Source organism: Gaeumannomyces tritici (genome assembly GCF_000145635.1).
Source record: "Gaeumannomyces tritici R3-111a-1 unplaced genomic scaffold supercont2.1, whole genome shotgun sequence".
Taxonomy (NCBI): Eukaryota; Fungi; Ascomycota; class Sordariomycetes; order Magnaporthales; family Magnaporthaceae; genus Gaeumannomyces; species Gaeumannomyces tritici.
In genome coordinates this window covers 240,068-254,122 of record NW_008804545.1, presented here as the reverse complement: position 1 = coordinate 254,122, position 14,055 = coordinate 240,068, and the positions used below count along the sequence as shown (strand labels likewise).

Sequence of the window (14,055 nt, the reverse complement as noted above, 5' to 3'; positions counted from 1 at the left end):
CCTCCGCCGTGGCGCCACCTAAAACAACAATAACGCTGGGTTATAGCGCGATAGTGAAGACCTTTATTCCAACAAGCCCGCCGCCACTGTTGACCCATTGCTGCGCAGGATGATGCGCTGGCCAGTCTCGAGCGGCACCTTGGATGTCATCTTGACCACGATCCTGGCCGTGTCACCAGCCTTTATGATCCTAGGCTTCTTTTTCGTCACTGCTCCCGTCATCTTATGGAGGATCGCCGACATCTCCTGAATCTGCCCCGCCGCATGTAGCCGCCCCCGATGAACGTCGACTTGCATGGGCATGAGAATGTCGAACGCGAGAATCTTGGCCGTGAAGACGTCGACGCACTCGATCGGGCTCGCCGTGCTGCAGATGATGTCGCCTGTTCGTACATGGATTGGGTCGATATTGGCGAGGTGAATGGTCACGTTTTGGCCTGCCACCGCCCAGTCGATCGACTCCGAGTCTATTTCGAGCGCCTTGACAAATGCCTTCTCTCCGCTCGGCTGAACCAAGATGGCATCTCCCGTCTGCACCGAACCAGCGTCGAGGCGGCCCGTGATGGTAAGAGGGCTAAGTGCCGTGCGGTAGACGTCCGAAATGGTCATGCGAAGCGGCTCCTTCAGCGTACGCGTCATGGGCTCCGAGCTCTCCAGCTCCTCGATGAGAGTTGGCCCAGTGTACCATGATGCGGCGACTGCCGTCGACCGTTTGACCAAGTTGTCGCCGTTGAGGCCCGACAACGGCACGAAGCTGACGTTCTTCATCTGGAACCCGGTTGCCGACATGAAGCCGGAAACCTGCTGGCAAATCTCGTCGTATCGATCCCGAGACCAGTCCGTCGTGTCCAGCTTGTTGACCGCCACGATGACTCGCGAGACACCCATGCTTCTTATAAGCAACGAGTGCTCCCTGGTTTGTCCTTTAAGACCCGACTCGAACGCGCCTGTGCTCGAGTCGATGACCAGAATGGCAAAGTCGGCCTGGCTGGCCCCGGCGATCATGTTCGGGATGAAGTCCTTGTGCCCCGGGGCATCAAGGATGGTGAATGATGTGGCGTCGGTCTCGAATCGGTTGGTGGCAATGTCGATGGTGACTCCCCGGGATCTTTCCTCGGTTCTCTGGTCGAGGATCCATGCCAGCGCAAAAGATGATTTGCCCATCGACTCGGCCTCTTTCCTGTACTTTTGCACTGTTCTCTCGTCCACCACTTTGAGATCCAGGAGGAGCCTTCCCATGAGTGTACTCTTTCCCGCGTCGACATGCCCGACCACGACAAAGCTCGCGCTCTTCTTCTTCTTGCTCTTCTCGTACTCGTCCAGGACATCGAGGTTCTTGCTCTTGGGCAAGGGCGCGTCCTCGACCTTGAGGCTCTTGACCGACTCGGACAAAGGATCGGTCTTCTCACTCTTTGGCGCCTTTTTTGATGTGCCAGCGGCTTTCTGCTTACCGGCTGCTTGATTGTCAGTCGACCGAGGTTCGAGTGTGCCATCACTTTTTGCTCTTGCCCGTGAGCGAACCTTGCGCCTGCGCCGCTAGGACGGTGTCGTCCGGTGAGGGTTGTGAAAACGCATCCACAACTGTGGACATGAAGGCCATGTAGGGGAGGGCAAAGGACTGTTGTTGTGTCACAGCGCGAGAGGTGGCAGGAGGCCCGAGGAGTGTGCGCGCAAATGCTGATGGCTGAGATACCACGGGCAAGGGCATATCCATATCGCCGACTGTTGGAGGCTCGTCCACCTGCCCGAAGCCTGGCCCCTGAAGCGGTGGGTCGGGCGGGCTGCTGGGGGCCGGCGGCACTGGTGAGGGCGCGGTGGCTTTGGTGATGCTGGCGGCGATTCGCAGTCTTTCCATGGCCCCAAGTGCCGGGTTGCGGTTCTCTTTGGTCAGGTCTGCTTCCCCAAGAGACAGGTTCCCCATTTGTTGCTGTGGAACCTGCGCATCTCCAGTACCAGCTTTTTTGCTTTCGGCTGCCTTTTTGCGAGCGGCTGCGAGAGCCTGCAGCTTAGACATCTTTTGCCCAGTTCCCGCACCGCCCAGGAGACCGCCGCGTGCAAGTTGTGGTGGGATGAAGACCGCTTGCCGGTCCTTGGGTATGTTGAGCCACGGCATATCGTGGAAGAAGTTGCCAAACGACAGCGGCGCTGGGGGCGCGGCTGTTGCCATACTACCACTTTCGAGCCCTGCCTGGGCCCAGCTTGTACCAGAGCGATAGTCCTCGAAGAGACTCTCCCCCGGCGCAAAGCATCCTGGGATCCCTGCCTCTTCTGCGCGGACTTGGTTGGTCGGTGTGGTGATGGCAATCGAGCAAGGGCAAGATAGTGCAAGGCAGCCGCAAACAGAGCTGAAAATGTGAGGCTCACCTTCTGGTGCCTTGCCCTTGGCCTTGACGGGCTTTGGCGCAACAAATTTGCTTACGAGGTAGGCAGCCGCTTTGTCCACATCAAAGTAGTAGTGCCAGAGGGCTTCATGGGCCTGATCTTTGGGGACCCTGGATGCTTCTGCGCCCAGTACGTTGTACAGAGCGACCGTGGCCTGATTCATGGTCTCCTGGTCCTCTGGGTTCAAGGTGTCGAGCCCATACTCGTCGCCTTCGTACTCGTCCAGATCATTGTCATAGTCGTAGTTCTGGTATGCCCGATGGCGAGACATTGCTTGAACTGCTGCCGTTGCTGAGCAGCCGTCTGATTAAGGTCTGGGGGGTGGCGCGAGGTTTCGCGTAGTGCTTTTTTCGCTCTCGATTTACCGCCTCCTTCCTTGCTCGACTATGCACGATCCGAAAGGGGCGATGCGACAAGCCAAACGCGCGAGGCAGACCCAGATTGTCGCGTGTGCTTCGAGGCAGTAGTAATTGCCTCGTGGTGAGTGGTCCGTGGATTGCAGAATGGTGTGAATGACTTGTTGCGGCCCCCTCGTTTGGATGATGTCGAGGTTCGTCGCAAAATAAAGTCGACCAAAAAAATTGGGAAATTACTCCTTATTGTGGTCGTTAATTTCCCCTTCTCCGATGACCGTTCTTCCTGCTGGTCCTCTCGTCCATGGAACGTGAATGCTTCAGTGGTGGGGTAACCTGAGCAGGACGCCCGCCCACCATCAACTCAAGCCTGATGGGTGACGCAACAGCCGTTGCTGTGTGTGAGTTGCCCGCCAAAGCACAGGATTTGGTCAGCCACTTCTGCCCCAACCCCCACCAACCATGATTGTCTGACCAGGATCCACTTTGGATGCTTGTGCCTGGTGGTGCGGGCAGATTTTCAGATCGGAACCTCATCGATAAGAAAATGCATCGCGATTTCCAGGGCTAGGCCAAATCTACACCTCTCGTAGCTTTGCGTCGACCCAGCAAACGAGTCCGGACAAGCCGTTTTTGAGTCACCCCTTTCGTTTCTGAGTTTCCGGGTGGCCCAATACTAGATCTGCCTCTATCTGGCCCGTGCCGCCAAACCGTTGTCAAGATGGCGTTGAGTAGGTCCCCGGACCGCCTGGCGGGCACCCCGCCACGAAGCTTGTGTCGCTGTACTGACTGACCGACTCCGCAGACTTGGACCTCGCGAACGGTACGCAGAACACCCCCACGAGCAAGCAAGCCCAAGCCCTGGCTAACAGTATGGACAACCAGCGGCGGTGATGAAGGATGAACAGGGTCGGCCGTTCATCGTTGTCCGAGAGTACGCGCCCCACCTCCCCTTATTCGCTGTCCGCCAGCGCGCCCGCGATAGCTAACCTGCGAGCGGTTGGTGCCTCGTTGCAGCCAAGGCAAGAAGAGGCGACAGTTCGGTAACGAGGCTGTCAAGTCACATATCCTGGCGGCCCGGACGGTGGCCAACATCGTCAAGTCATCCCTAGGCCCCCGCGGCCTGGACAAGATCCTCATCTCGCCCGACGGCGATATCACGGTGACCAACGATGGTGCTACGATTCTACAACAGATGGAGGTTACCAACCACGTGGCGAAGTTGCTTGTCGAGCTGTCCAAGTCTCAGGATGACGAGATCGGTGACGGCACAACGGGCGTTGTTGTCCTGGCTGGCGCTCTGCTCGAGCAGGCTGCAGAGCTGATCGACAAGGGCATCCATCCCATCCGCATTGCCGATGGATACGACCAGGCCTGCGACATTGCCGTCGCCGAGCTGGACAAGATCTCAGATGTCATCGAGTTCAGCCCTGGCGAGACGGCAAACCTGGTCAAGGTCGCGCGCACCAGTCTGGGCAGCAAGATCGTGTCCAAGGCCCACGACCAGTTCGCCAACATCGCCGTCGACGCTGTGCTGTCGGTTGCCGATCTCGAGCGCAAGGACGTCGACTTTGAGCTTATAAAGGTCGACGGCAAGGTCGGCGGTTCGCTCGAGGACACACTCCTGGTCAAGGGAGTCATCGTCGACAAGGACTTTTCGCACCCACAGATGCCGTCCGAGGTTCGCGACGCAAAGATTGCGATCCTGACATGCGCCTTTGAGCCACCCAAGCCCAAAACCAAGCACAAGCTCGAGATCTCGTCAGTTGAGGAGTTCAAGAAGCTGCAAAACTACGAGCGCGAAAAGTTTATCGAGATGATCCAGCAGATCAAGGACACGGGTGCCAACCTGGCCATCTGCCAGTGGGGATTTGACGACGAGGCCAACCACCTGCTGCTACAGAACGAGCTGCCCGCTGTCCGCTGGGTAGGCGGCCCGGAGATAGAACTGATCGCCATCGCCACCAACGGCAGGATAGTCCCGCGTTTTGAGGACCTCAAGGCGGAGAAGCTAGGTACTGCGGGGGTTGTGCGTGAGATGACTTTCGGCACGACGAGGGAAAAGATGCTCGTAATCGAGGAGTGTGCCAACACTCGCGCCGTTACCGTTTTCGTCAGGGGCAGCAACAAGATGGTACGTGCGGTGCGACAGCTGATGGGCAAAGAGCTCGACTAACGGCGTGTTCCTGTGCCCCCTGCAGATTATCGACGAGGCCCGTCGCTCCTTGCACGACGCACTCTGCGTAGTCCGCAACCTGGTCCGCGACAACAGGGTGGTGTACGGCGGCGGCTCGGCCGAGATCGCGTGCAGTCTCGCGGTCGAGGACGCAGCGGTCAAGACACCTGGGCTGGAGCAGTACGCGATGCGGGCCTTTTCCGAGGCCCTTGACACCATCCCCATGACGCTGGCCGAGAACAGTGGCCTCAACCCGATCGCTACCCTGGCCGAGGTCAAGAGCCAGCAGGTCAAGTCCAAGGACGGCCGCGGGCGCCTGGGTGTTGACTGCATGGGCCGCGGCAGCAACGATATGAAGGAGGCCTTTGTCATCGACCCGCTCATCGGCAAGAAGCAGCAGCTCATGCTGGCCACGCAACTGTGCCGCATGATTCTCAAGATCAACAACGTTATCGTGTCGGGCTCCGGAGAGGAGGATTTCTGATCGAATAAAGACGGAGTATCTAGAGTACTAGGTTCGACCTCTCGGTTGGCGTTAAACGCATGATACCAAAACCAAAATAGGGAGAGATTGCGTGTCAAAAGTCGTGTTATCTATAGACTCAGCAAGGCGACGCTTACCCAATTTTGGGAATGTCTGGATTTGAAACAAGTCAAATATCAGACCGTGTCGCTCCTAAGATGTGTCTTTGTGCTCCTCATCGAATCATGGTCGGACTTGTTCAGGGCGGATTCAAGAGAACTCCCTAGACCTATCGTCTCGGGAGCCAATATCATCTTGGGCAATCGCATCCATACAAAGGCCTAGTATGCGTTTAGTCAAATCAAGCATGGTCGATGTCTGTACGAAAATCATAAACCAGTCCATTTCGTTCTTGTTGTTTTTCGTGGGGTTTTTTTTGGTATCCGTAATAAGTTCTCAATGCCTTTGGGCAAATCCTTCCATCTCCTCCACCCACAAAGCCAAGCTACCTAGCGGGTCCAGTTGACTCCATGACGCAAAAGAAAGAAAAAGCGGCGAGAGAGGAAAACAGGGTACCGAGATGAATGCCCAACTAAATGGGGCCATTCACTGGCACATAGGTGGGCGCAGGTGTGTCGCTTCTCCCGAGTTGCTACCATGCATTCACCCTGCTGAATCTAACGCCGGGCAAGAGGAGCAAAGAAATGCAGCAGCCAAGCCTCGGAAGACAGATTTGGCACACACACTGGCTGAGGTAGAAGCGCTCAACCACCAAGCTTGGAGTAGTGGAAGTGCTTTTGGAAGTTCGCACGGCGGTTGTAGCGCGAGTCCACCTGCTGGGCGTGACCTCTCTCTCGGCTCCGCGCCTTGCGCTCCATGCGCGTAACTTCGCGGACCTGTAGCTTCGTGAGCCCTGTGAGCCCTCTCTGCCCCTGGCCGCTGGCCCGGCGGGTCATGACCGCAAAGTAGTTCGGCTTGTTGACGCGCGATATGCGGCTGAGGCCGTCCACATCCATATTCTCCAAGTCGTTCTTCTCGGCGAGCTCGAGTGCTTTCTGCTCAGCACGCTCCTCTTCTGTGACGGGGCGGTTGCGCAAGTTCTGGCGATAGTAGCGTTGGTATGTTCGGTGTCCAACGTGCTTGCCGGTCGGTAGATGCAGCTCATACTCGTCGTAAAATGCAGCATGGCTGTGCTTGTGAGCGTGCGAGTGCCAGCCGTCCTTTTGATGGTGGGCGCGAGTGTCGTGTGTGCTGTGGTGCGGGTGCTTGTTGAGCCGCTCGTACTGGTGGTAGTGGCGTTCTGCAGGGACAGCCGTGAGATCCTCCGAATCCAAGGATGAGGCAGAGCTGTCAGTCTCCCAGCCATCGCCCTCACCCCCTCCCATGATCTCGTCGCCATCCTCGCCGGTCACCGTGGTGCTCCGCTTTGCACCCAGTCTCGCGCCACCGCTGCGCTTCCCCTCAGCACCGTCATCCTCGTCTTCAGAGTCCTCTTCCCCGTCCGAATAGGTACTCCTGAAGTCGTAAAACTCGCCTATCTCGAGCTGCTCCTCCTCTGTGGTATATGGGATCCTACAGTGGGAAGCATCGCGCATGTGCGTCTGGACAGCGAAGGCGCTGGCTTTGACTTTTTGGCAGACAAAACACTCATGAAGCTCCCGGACGCGCTTTTGAAGGGACTCGAGAAGTCCCTCTAGGTCAACAAGATATTGCTTCTCGGGTATGAACATGCCGTGGATACGCTCCATATGTGTGGCATTGAGTGCGACAGTGGGCGACTCGTAGTTGCAGAAGAGACACGACTTGATGGTGTATGCGACCTCGCCGGCCTTGGGCGATTCGACCGGGGTGGCAGAGCCAGAACCGGCTTCGTCTGCAGCTTCCGATACCGGATGATCTGTCTTTCGCTGGCCGGTGGCAGAAAGATGAGGGTTGGAGGGGCGCTTTACGGGAGACGGGCGCCCGACATCGCCCTCGGCATCTCCAGCGAGCTTTGTGTTCTTGATCCCCTCGATCACCTGACTGAACTCGGCCTCCGCATCCGAGTCCAGGTCGATCTTGGGACGGTGGGCAAGGGTAGGCTCGCCGAGCGAGAAGGTGGAGCTGATCATGGAGCCAGTCTCATCTGCGGCCTTGGAGGCATCCTTGACAGAGGGCGACCGGGAAGCGGCCTTTGCCTTGTGGTTCTTGCTGCCGAGATGGTTCTGGTACGCGTTCTCGCTGTAATACGTCTTTGCGCAGGCTTCGCAGACACGCTCGAAGCCAACCTTGTCGGCTTCGGCGCTGGTGGCGGCGCGGGCCAGCAGGACCTTTTCGTTGAAGACCTCGGAGGAGATGGGCGCCAGGGAGGCGACGCGGCGCTTGAGGTTGTAGCGGTGCCAGTCGCCCCTCATGTGGCCCTTTTGCAGTTCAATGTTCCTGAAGGCAACATGGCAGCTGTTGCAGGTGTACGGGTGGCTCGCTGGCGCTCCCATCTTAGAGGAGTCGCCAGCGTCCGGGACACCGCGGGCGCTTGCAATCGTCGTCATGGTAGAGGGCGGCCAGTGATGCTACGCCAATGGGTTGTGGTCTTGCGTGGAGTGAACTGTGAGTCGGAGGTGGAAGGAAAGACGGCCGTGGCTCGAATGTCCTAGAGCGGCAGGAATTTTACTCCAGGCAGGCTACGAAAGCGCACTGGGCAGGTGCTTGGGAATGTGACGTTTCTGATGTACCCAGGCGGACAGATCGGTACCAATGCCCGATCGGCAGTTCTGCCCTATCAGGAGAGCGGTTATCCGAGAGTCAGAGGCGACGGCCTGCTCGGAATGGTGGGTGGCGTCTCACGGAGGCTTCAATGGTGCGCACAGATCTTTCCAGAAGCCTTGGCTCGACCTTGAGTGGTGGCGAGGGAAGAAGAGCTGTTTTGTACTGAAGAAAAGACCAACCGTTTTTCGCATGGTGGGATGGTGCGAGGGCTCGGTTCGGTGGGGTGTCGCAAAAATAATGCCCAACTGGGGGGCAACTTGAATGACAAACTCCCTCGACGTCACCTGGAACACTTCAAATTCCGCCCCAGCGGCAAGCCCCTGTCCTGTTCCACTGGGGTGTTCTGCTGATTAATCGGGCAGTCGGGTCCAAGAGGCGTTTGGGAGGTCGTTATTTGCCGTGGTTGCTCGGAGTGCTTCTGAAAGCAGCTTCTGTTACCTAAAGTAGGTAGGTAACACTTTGCTTCCATGTTGTCACCAAGGTATTGCCGTGTGCACCACCTGTCTGCCATCTATTAGGTACCTGTAAATACATTCTTTTCCGAGGGCCATATAGTAGCCAGGCGTAGCTGGGCGTTTTGCGGCGAGAGACTTGCCACCAGGACAGTGACTATTCAAATTGTTTCCACTCGTGCGCTGCACGCTTTCGCCAGCATGCGCCATCCACTCTCAATTCGTATCCATGTCTCGATATCGACTTGCACTTCTGGGGAAGTGGGGATTTTCGGCTTTCGTGTTGCGACGGCGACGTCTGGAGCCGTGGGCTTGCGCGGCTAACACAAGTAAAAATGGACAGGGGTCCAGGGCACACAGAGTGCTGGATGGATGCACGCTGAAGCGTTTTCATGGTGGTGCTTTGCCCATTTGCCCACGTCGCCCTGTGCCGTTCGCTAAGGGCCTCCTGCAGCCCAGCTAGTCGAGATGGCGCCCGACCACCCAAGTGGGAATGCAGTGAAAGGGCGAAAAGAGCAGCCTAGGCCAAGCTGAAATCCACCCAGATTCGACTTTGATGTCAGGTCATTTTGTGTCTCTGCAATCTTCAATTTTTTCAATGCCGTTTCCTCCGTGGCTTTCTCTCAGCCTGTTCGTTTGTTCGTGCCTGTGATTCGCGCACGAGATTCCTTGCTTGGTGGCCGGGGCTCGTGCTAGGGTCGAACCTCGTTCTCGCCAGTCGTGATCCATTTTTTGCCGACCCAGCAGTGCCTGCACCAGCGATCCTGGTCCCACCAACACAGCACAGAGGAGCCGCCATTGCGTCCATCCGCCAAACGTCGTCCACACGCGCGGCTGAGCCCAACAGAGAATCCATCTCCCACCCATCCATCAGCCCCGATCACACCGCCGGCCAGCCTGCCATCCTGTCCGCCCTTCCTGCCCGATACCCACCGCCGACCTAGCATCCCGCCCGTCCAGCTTTGCGCCTGCGCCGAGCCGACACCGCAATATCGCCAGCAGTAGCACCTCGGCTTCTCCCGCCACCCCCGGAACTATCCGCATCCTTTCGTGACCTCTCCGCTGGTCGTCTGGCGCGCACACCTCCTCATATGCACCACATCCCTCGGGCTTCCTCGCCTCAGTCGCAAGGGGACAGCTGAATCTCCCCGAAGCCGACCCGCGACAACCCTAGCGATGACTCGTGATATCCACCTCCGTGCCTCGGAACCTCAGGATGCGGACGACGCCGACCTGCTCGCTGGTCTCTGGGAGACGGCCGCCTTCCCGCGACTGCCTCGAGATGCCCCATCTGTGCTCCAAGACCTAGTCGAGGATGTCGAGAACCCCAGACGGGTCTTTACCATCCACCGCGCTAGCCGCCGGCACAACTTTCAGGTTCTCGTTCAAAAGTATGTCGGCCTTGGTTTCCCGCGGTTTCCCGCGATGTCGTCTGCCGTTCATGGCCTGTTGCTGACTTGTTTTCATCTCGGACAGGTTCGTCGTGCAGTTGCGCGATGGGTGCGGCTCGCCCACGTGCGAAACTCCCATTTGCTTCAGCTTCCGCAAACGAAGCCTGGGGCGAGTGCCCATCCGGCGCTACAACACGACCAGTGCCCGCACGATCGCCGTTTTCTTAGCCAGCCAGGACAACCCCGAGAGTGCTCTCTGCCCAGCCCTCCGACCGCCCAAGACTGCCCCGGCCGCCCTAGAATTTCTCCATTTCGCGACCAGGCGCCAGAATGGCTATGCTCGTAGCCTTCACCCTAAAGCTTATCCGGGAGCCGCCCCGAGAGACGCCAGGCAAGGCCCCGCCCGCGAAGGAATACGAGAAGGAGCCACTCCTGGAGAGGCCGCTCACGAAAACATGAGGGCTCGGCGGGCCCCTGCGAAGTTTACTGTGGAGGAGAAGCATGTCAACAAAGACCCCAGGTCCTTCGCCGCCAACATGTTCGGTACCGTCGCCTTCAAGATGCTGGAATGGCTAACGCCTGCTAGTATGGACGAGATGTCGCGGAAGGCGCGCGAGTTCCACGGGCAGCCTCCTCCAGGCCGCAGCAGGGCTATGGCCAGAGAGTCCAGGTCCATCTTGCCCAGGACATCCCTTGATAACAGCCAGACGGAACGCGATACAAAGCCACTCGGTTCTGCTCATAACGGTTACGTGCCTGGTGTGCAAGATGCCAAGCCACCCTCAACGGTCGCATCCGCGTCCGTGTCGGCTGCCAACTCGGCCTGCACTTCCACTACTACGTCATCTTCTACATCCTCGTCCTCTCCCCCGCCATCTGCCACTGGGAAGCCGCCGGGAGATCACCGAACGGCAGATCCTAACAGTGACAAATCGAAAGGCGATAAATCCGTCTCCATGAACAGCCACCCTGCCCCGCAGTCGAGGCCGAGCAGCCAGCGTCGGAATTCGAACGCGCGTGTTCGAACATCCTCTACTGCAAAGTCGAAACGAAATCTCTCCATCGACGCGTTTTCAAGCGAACAAGGCGCGACCGAGGATCTTTTTTCGACGCTCAAGTCACCCCGTTTACCTAACCTGGCCCAGGAGAAGGGCGCGAGGCCATCGCTGAAACCTGCAACCTCAGCCATTCCAAGACCTATCTCCCAGCTATCCAACTCGGGCATTCTCGACGGCGTGCCTCTGGAGACCATGCCACCTCTAAAGTCCAGCGCCGCGGGGGAGTCGCGGCCAAAGCCGGGCCGTGGCCAAAGCGACGGCAATGAGGGAGCCAGGGCTGATAGCCACGAGCGGCTTGTTCACTCCCCTGAGGCCAGTTCATCCTCGGACAAGTCATTCTGCGAGGCGTCACAGTCCGAGGTGGACGAGGCATTCGAGCGTGCGTACAAGGCTTTTCTTCCTCAGTCCCTCAGCCGGCTAAACCCCGAGATCGTGGACCTGTTTTGCGACATTCTCCAAGACGACGGCACGGCCGAGTCGCACCTTTTCGAGCCGAGGTATGTCATGCGATCCGACCCGGTCAGGGAAGGAGTGTCGCACAGAACAAAGTCGCTGCAGAGGAAAATACCCACGCCCATACCATATCCGGCAGACCTGCACTATCGGTGGATGATGTTTGTGGAGCAGACCTTCTTTTATGTGCTCAGCGACCCCCGCCGGCTCATCAAGTCCTTCACCAAGAAGGGCCAGCTCTTTGACTCGCAGACACTGTGGTACTGCATGCTGAGGATGAGCCGCGTGGCACCCACTGTCGTGATACACAGTCTGTGGATGGCGGCCGAGGCCTTGTTCATCCCGCCAAAGTCTGTTCAGTCCCTGAGGTCACCCAATGCGAGGCTGTTCCCCAAGCAGGACAACACGCTGTCCGATGCAGAGGCTGGCGCGCTGCTGTCGATATGTCTTCATCTCTTGATTGCCGTTGCCCCCGTGACGCTCAGGAAGGAGGAGCTGCAAGACATGTCGCGCATCCGGTCACACGGCTTAATCCTGGCCAGGACCGGCGCCGTCGCGAGGCAGACTACTAAGTTATGCCTTGCCTACAACGACGCCCTTTCGAACGACCTGGCGATCCGATTGGCCAGGAGGCTCTTTTCGGCCATTCCAACACGCGAATACTACAGCCAGATGGCCGCCGCAAACATGGTCTCTGCGGACGGCCAGCCGGAGGAGTACGAGATCCTCACGCCGCTATTTCAACAACTAGACTTCCTAAACGCCGATACGCTACATGGGCTTCTATTCACTATCCAGAACCGGGCCGTGCATGAGATCCGGGCGCCCACCCTTCTCCTTGATTGGGCCAGAAACATCATGCTCCTGGAGTGGGATGGTCAGCCCGAGGTGCCAGGGGACGGGCCTTTCGGTGGCGCCCTGGCGCTGATCAAGGCCATGTGTAAGTTCACGTCTATATGCCCACCAACCCTCACTCGAACTTCTGACGGGTATGAGGCGCCGGGCGCCGGGTGGTCATTACTAACACGAGACCAGATCACAAACGACGGCTTCTGGTCCTCGCCGACGGCCAGTTCCGTGCAGACTATTTCGCGGAACGACTGGACGAAGTCGAGGTGCCTGTGTCGTGGCTGTCATTCAAGTCGAGCAAACACAGACTCCACCTGCTGGATTTCCCATACATCTTCAGTCCCTCCAAGTTGGTGTCATACTTCCGGTCCATCAACTTCTCACGAATGAGCCGCTCCTTTGAGGAGTCTAGCTCGCTGCAAGAGCGCATGAACGCCATAATCCCCCCACGTGGCAACCTCATCATCAACCCACACCACAAGCATGTCTTGCAAGACATGTTGAAGGCCGCGTCGTCCAAGTACCTGGTCCTCAGTATAAGGCGAGACAGTGTATTGATGGACACGTTTGACCAGCTCTGGCGAAGGGAGGAGCGCGAGCTGATGCGGCCGCTGAAGGTGAAGCTTGGCGAGGAAACGGGCGAGGAAGGGTTTGACTCTGGAGGAGTGCAGCAGGAGTTCTTCCGCATGGCCATGGCCGAGGCACTCGACCCCGACTTTGGGCTGTTTACGGTTGACGAGCGCACAAGGATGACGTGGTTCAACCCAGCCTCACCAGAGCCGGATTTCAAGTTCGAGCTCATCGGACTCCTGTTCTCCCTAGCCGTCTACAACGGGCTAACGCTCCCGGTCACCTTTCCCGAGGCTCTGTACTGCAAGCTCCTAGGCGAGCCCGTCACTGACCTACATCACATATCGGATGGCTGGCCGGACCTGGCGAGCGGGCTGACGACGCTGCTCGACTGGGACGAGAAGGACGGGGCGGTCGAGGACGTGTTTTCGCGCACGTACGAGTTCTCCATCTCGGTATTTGGGGAACCGGTCTCGCGAGAGATGAAGAGCGGCGGCGAGGCGCGGTGGCCGTCCTTCCCGAGCAAGCACACGTTTGGCGGGGTGTCTTCCGCGAGCGCGTCTGTGCCGCTCCAAGACGGCAACCCGCAGGACGCACCGCTGGTGACGCGGGAGAACCGCAACGCGTACGTGGCCGACTACATTCGGTACCTGACCGACGTGAGCGTGCGGCCGCAGTTCGAGGCCTTCGCGCGCGGGTTCCGGACTTGCCTGGGCGCCAAGGCGCTCACGCTGCTGACGCCGCGGCTGCTGCGGTCCGTGGTGGAGGGCGTGCAGGAGATCGAGGTGTCGGAGCTGCGGCGGCACGCGCGCTACGTCGGCTGGGACGCGTCGCACCGCACCGTGCGCGACTTCTGGTCCATCGTCAAGAAGTTCGACGACGGCATGCGGCGCAAGCTGCTCGAGTTCGTCACGGCCTCGGACCGCGTGCCCGTCGGCGGCATGAAGAACCTGCAGTTCGTCGTGCAGCGCAACGGCGAGGAGGAGGGAGACGGCGGCCACCTGCCGACGGCCTACACGTGCTACGGCACCCTGCTGCTGCCCCAGTACCGCGACAAGGAGGTGCTGCGCGAGAGGCTGTGCATGGCGCTGGAGAACGCGCAGGGGTTCGGGTTTGCGTGACGGGTTCGGGACCTGGGTGTTACCTTAATTTCCCTGGAGGTC

The 14,055-nt window shown here is 58.7% G+C and overlaps 4 protein-coding genes across 4 annotated transcripts; 2 read left to right on the top strand and 2 right to left on the bottom strand.

The window, feature by feature from the left end:
- Positions 1–63: 63 nt before the first annotated feature.
- GGTG_00081 (elongation factor Tu GTP binding domain-containing protein) lies at positions 64–2,653 on the bottom strand (the record flags this gene model as incomplete). The annotated part of the gene is made up of 3 exons (XM_009217821.1): positions 64–1,454; positions 1,522–2,184; positions 2,365–2,653. 3 exons carry the CDS (start codon positions 2,651–2,653, stop codon positions 64–66), a joined length of 2,343 nt encoding a protein of 780 aa, XP_009216085.1.
- Positions 2,654–3,223: 570 nt separating this feature from the next.
- Positions 3,224–5,812, top strand: GGTG_00080 (T-complex protein 1 subunit epsilon). Its single transcript, XM_009217820.1, has 5 exons — positions 3,224–3,466; positions 3,541–3,558; positions 3,621–3,669; positions 3,753–4,869; positions 4,937–5,812. The coding sequence occupies exons 1-5, from the start codon at positions 3,457–3,459 to the stop codon at positions 5,393–5,395; spliced, it is 1,653 nt and encodes a 550-aa protein (XP_009216084.1). The 5' UTR covers positions 3,224–3,456; the 3' UTR covers positions 5,396–5,812.
- GGTG_00079 (pre-60S factor REI1) lies at positions 5,687–8,296 on the bottom strand. Its single transcript, XM_009217819.1, has one exon. It carries the CDS (start codon positions 7,900–7,902, stop codon positions 6,139–6,141), a length of 1,764 nt encoding a protein of 587 aa, XP_009216083.1. The 5' UTR covers positions 7,903–8,296; the 3' UTR covers positions 5,687–6,138.
- A 531-nt stretch (positions 8,297–8,827) lies between these two features.
- On the top strand, positions 8,828–14,053 carry GGTG_00078 (hypothetical protein). The gene is made up of 3 exons (XM_009217818.1): positions 8,828–9,962; positions 10,048–12,413; positions 12,509–14,053. The coding sequence occupies exons 1-3, from the start codon at positions 9,748–9,750 to the stop codon at positions 14,011–14,013; spliced, it is 4,086 nt and encodes a 1,361-aa protein (XP_009216082.1). The 5' UTR covers positions 8,828–9,747; the 3' UTR covers positions 14,014–14,053.
- Positions 14,054–14,055: the final 2 nt, after the last annotated feature.

Bases quoted from the DNA above. Each gene is read 5' to 3' on its own strand.
- GGTG_00080 (XM_009217820.1), top strand. The intron at 3,670-3,752 runs GTACGCGCCCCA...GCCTCGTTGCAG, and splicing joins CCGTTCATCGTTGTCCGAGA to CCAAGGCAAGAAGAGGCGAC. The intron at 4,870-4,936 runs GTACGTGCGGTG...TGCCCCCTGCAG, and splicing joins TCAGGGGCAGCAACAAGATG to ATTATCGACGAGGCCCGTCG.
- GGTG_00079 (XM_009217819.1), bottom strand. From the start codon at position 7,902: ATGACGACGATTGCAAGCGCCCGCGGTGTCCCGGACGCTGGCGACTCC.
- GGTG_00078 (XM_009217818.1), top strand. From the start codon at position 9,748: ATGACTCGTGATATCCACCTCCGTGCCTCGGAACCTCAGGATGCGGAC. The intron at 9,963-10,047 runs GTATGTCGGCCT...CATCTCGGACAG, and splicing joins TTTCAGGTTCTCGTTCAAAA to GTTCGTCGTGCAGTTGCGCG. The intron at 12,414-12,508 runs GTAAGTTCACGT...ACACGAGACCAG, and splicing joins GGCGCTGATCAAGGCCATGT to ATCACAAACGACGGCTTCTG.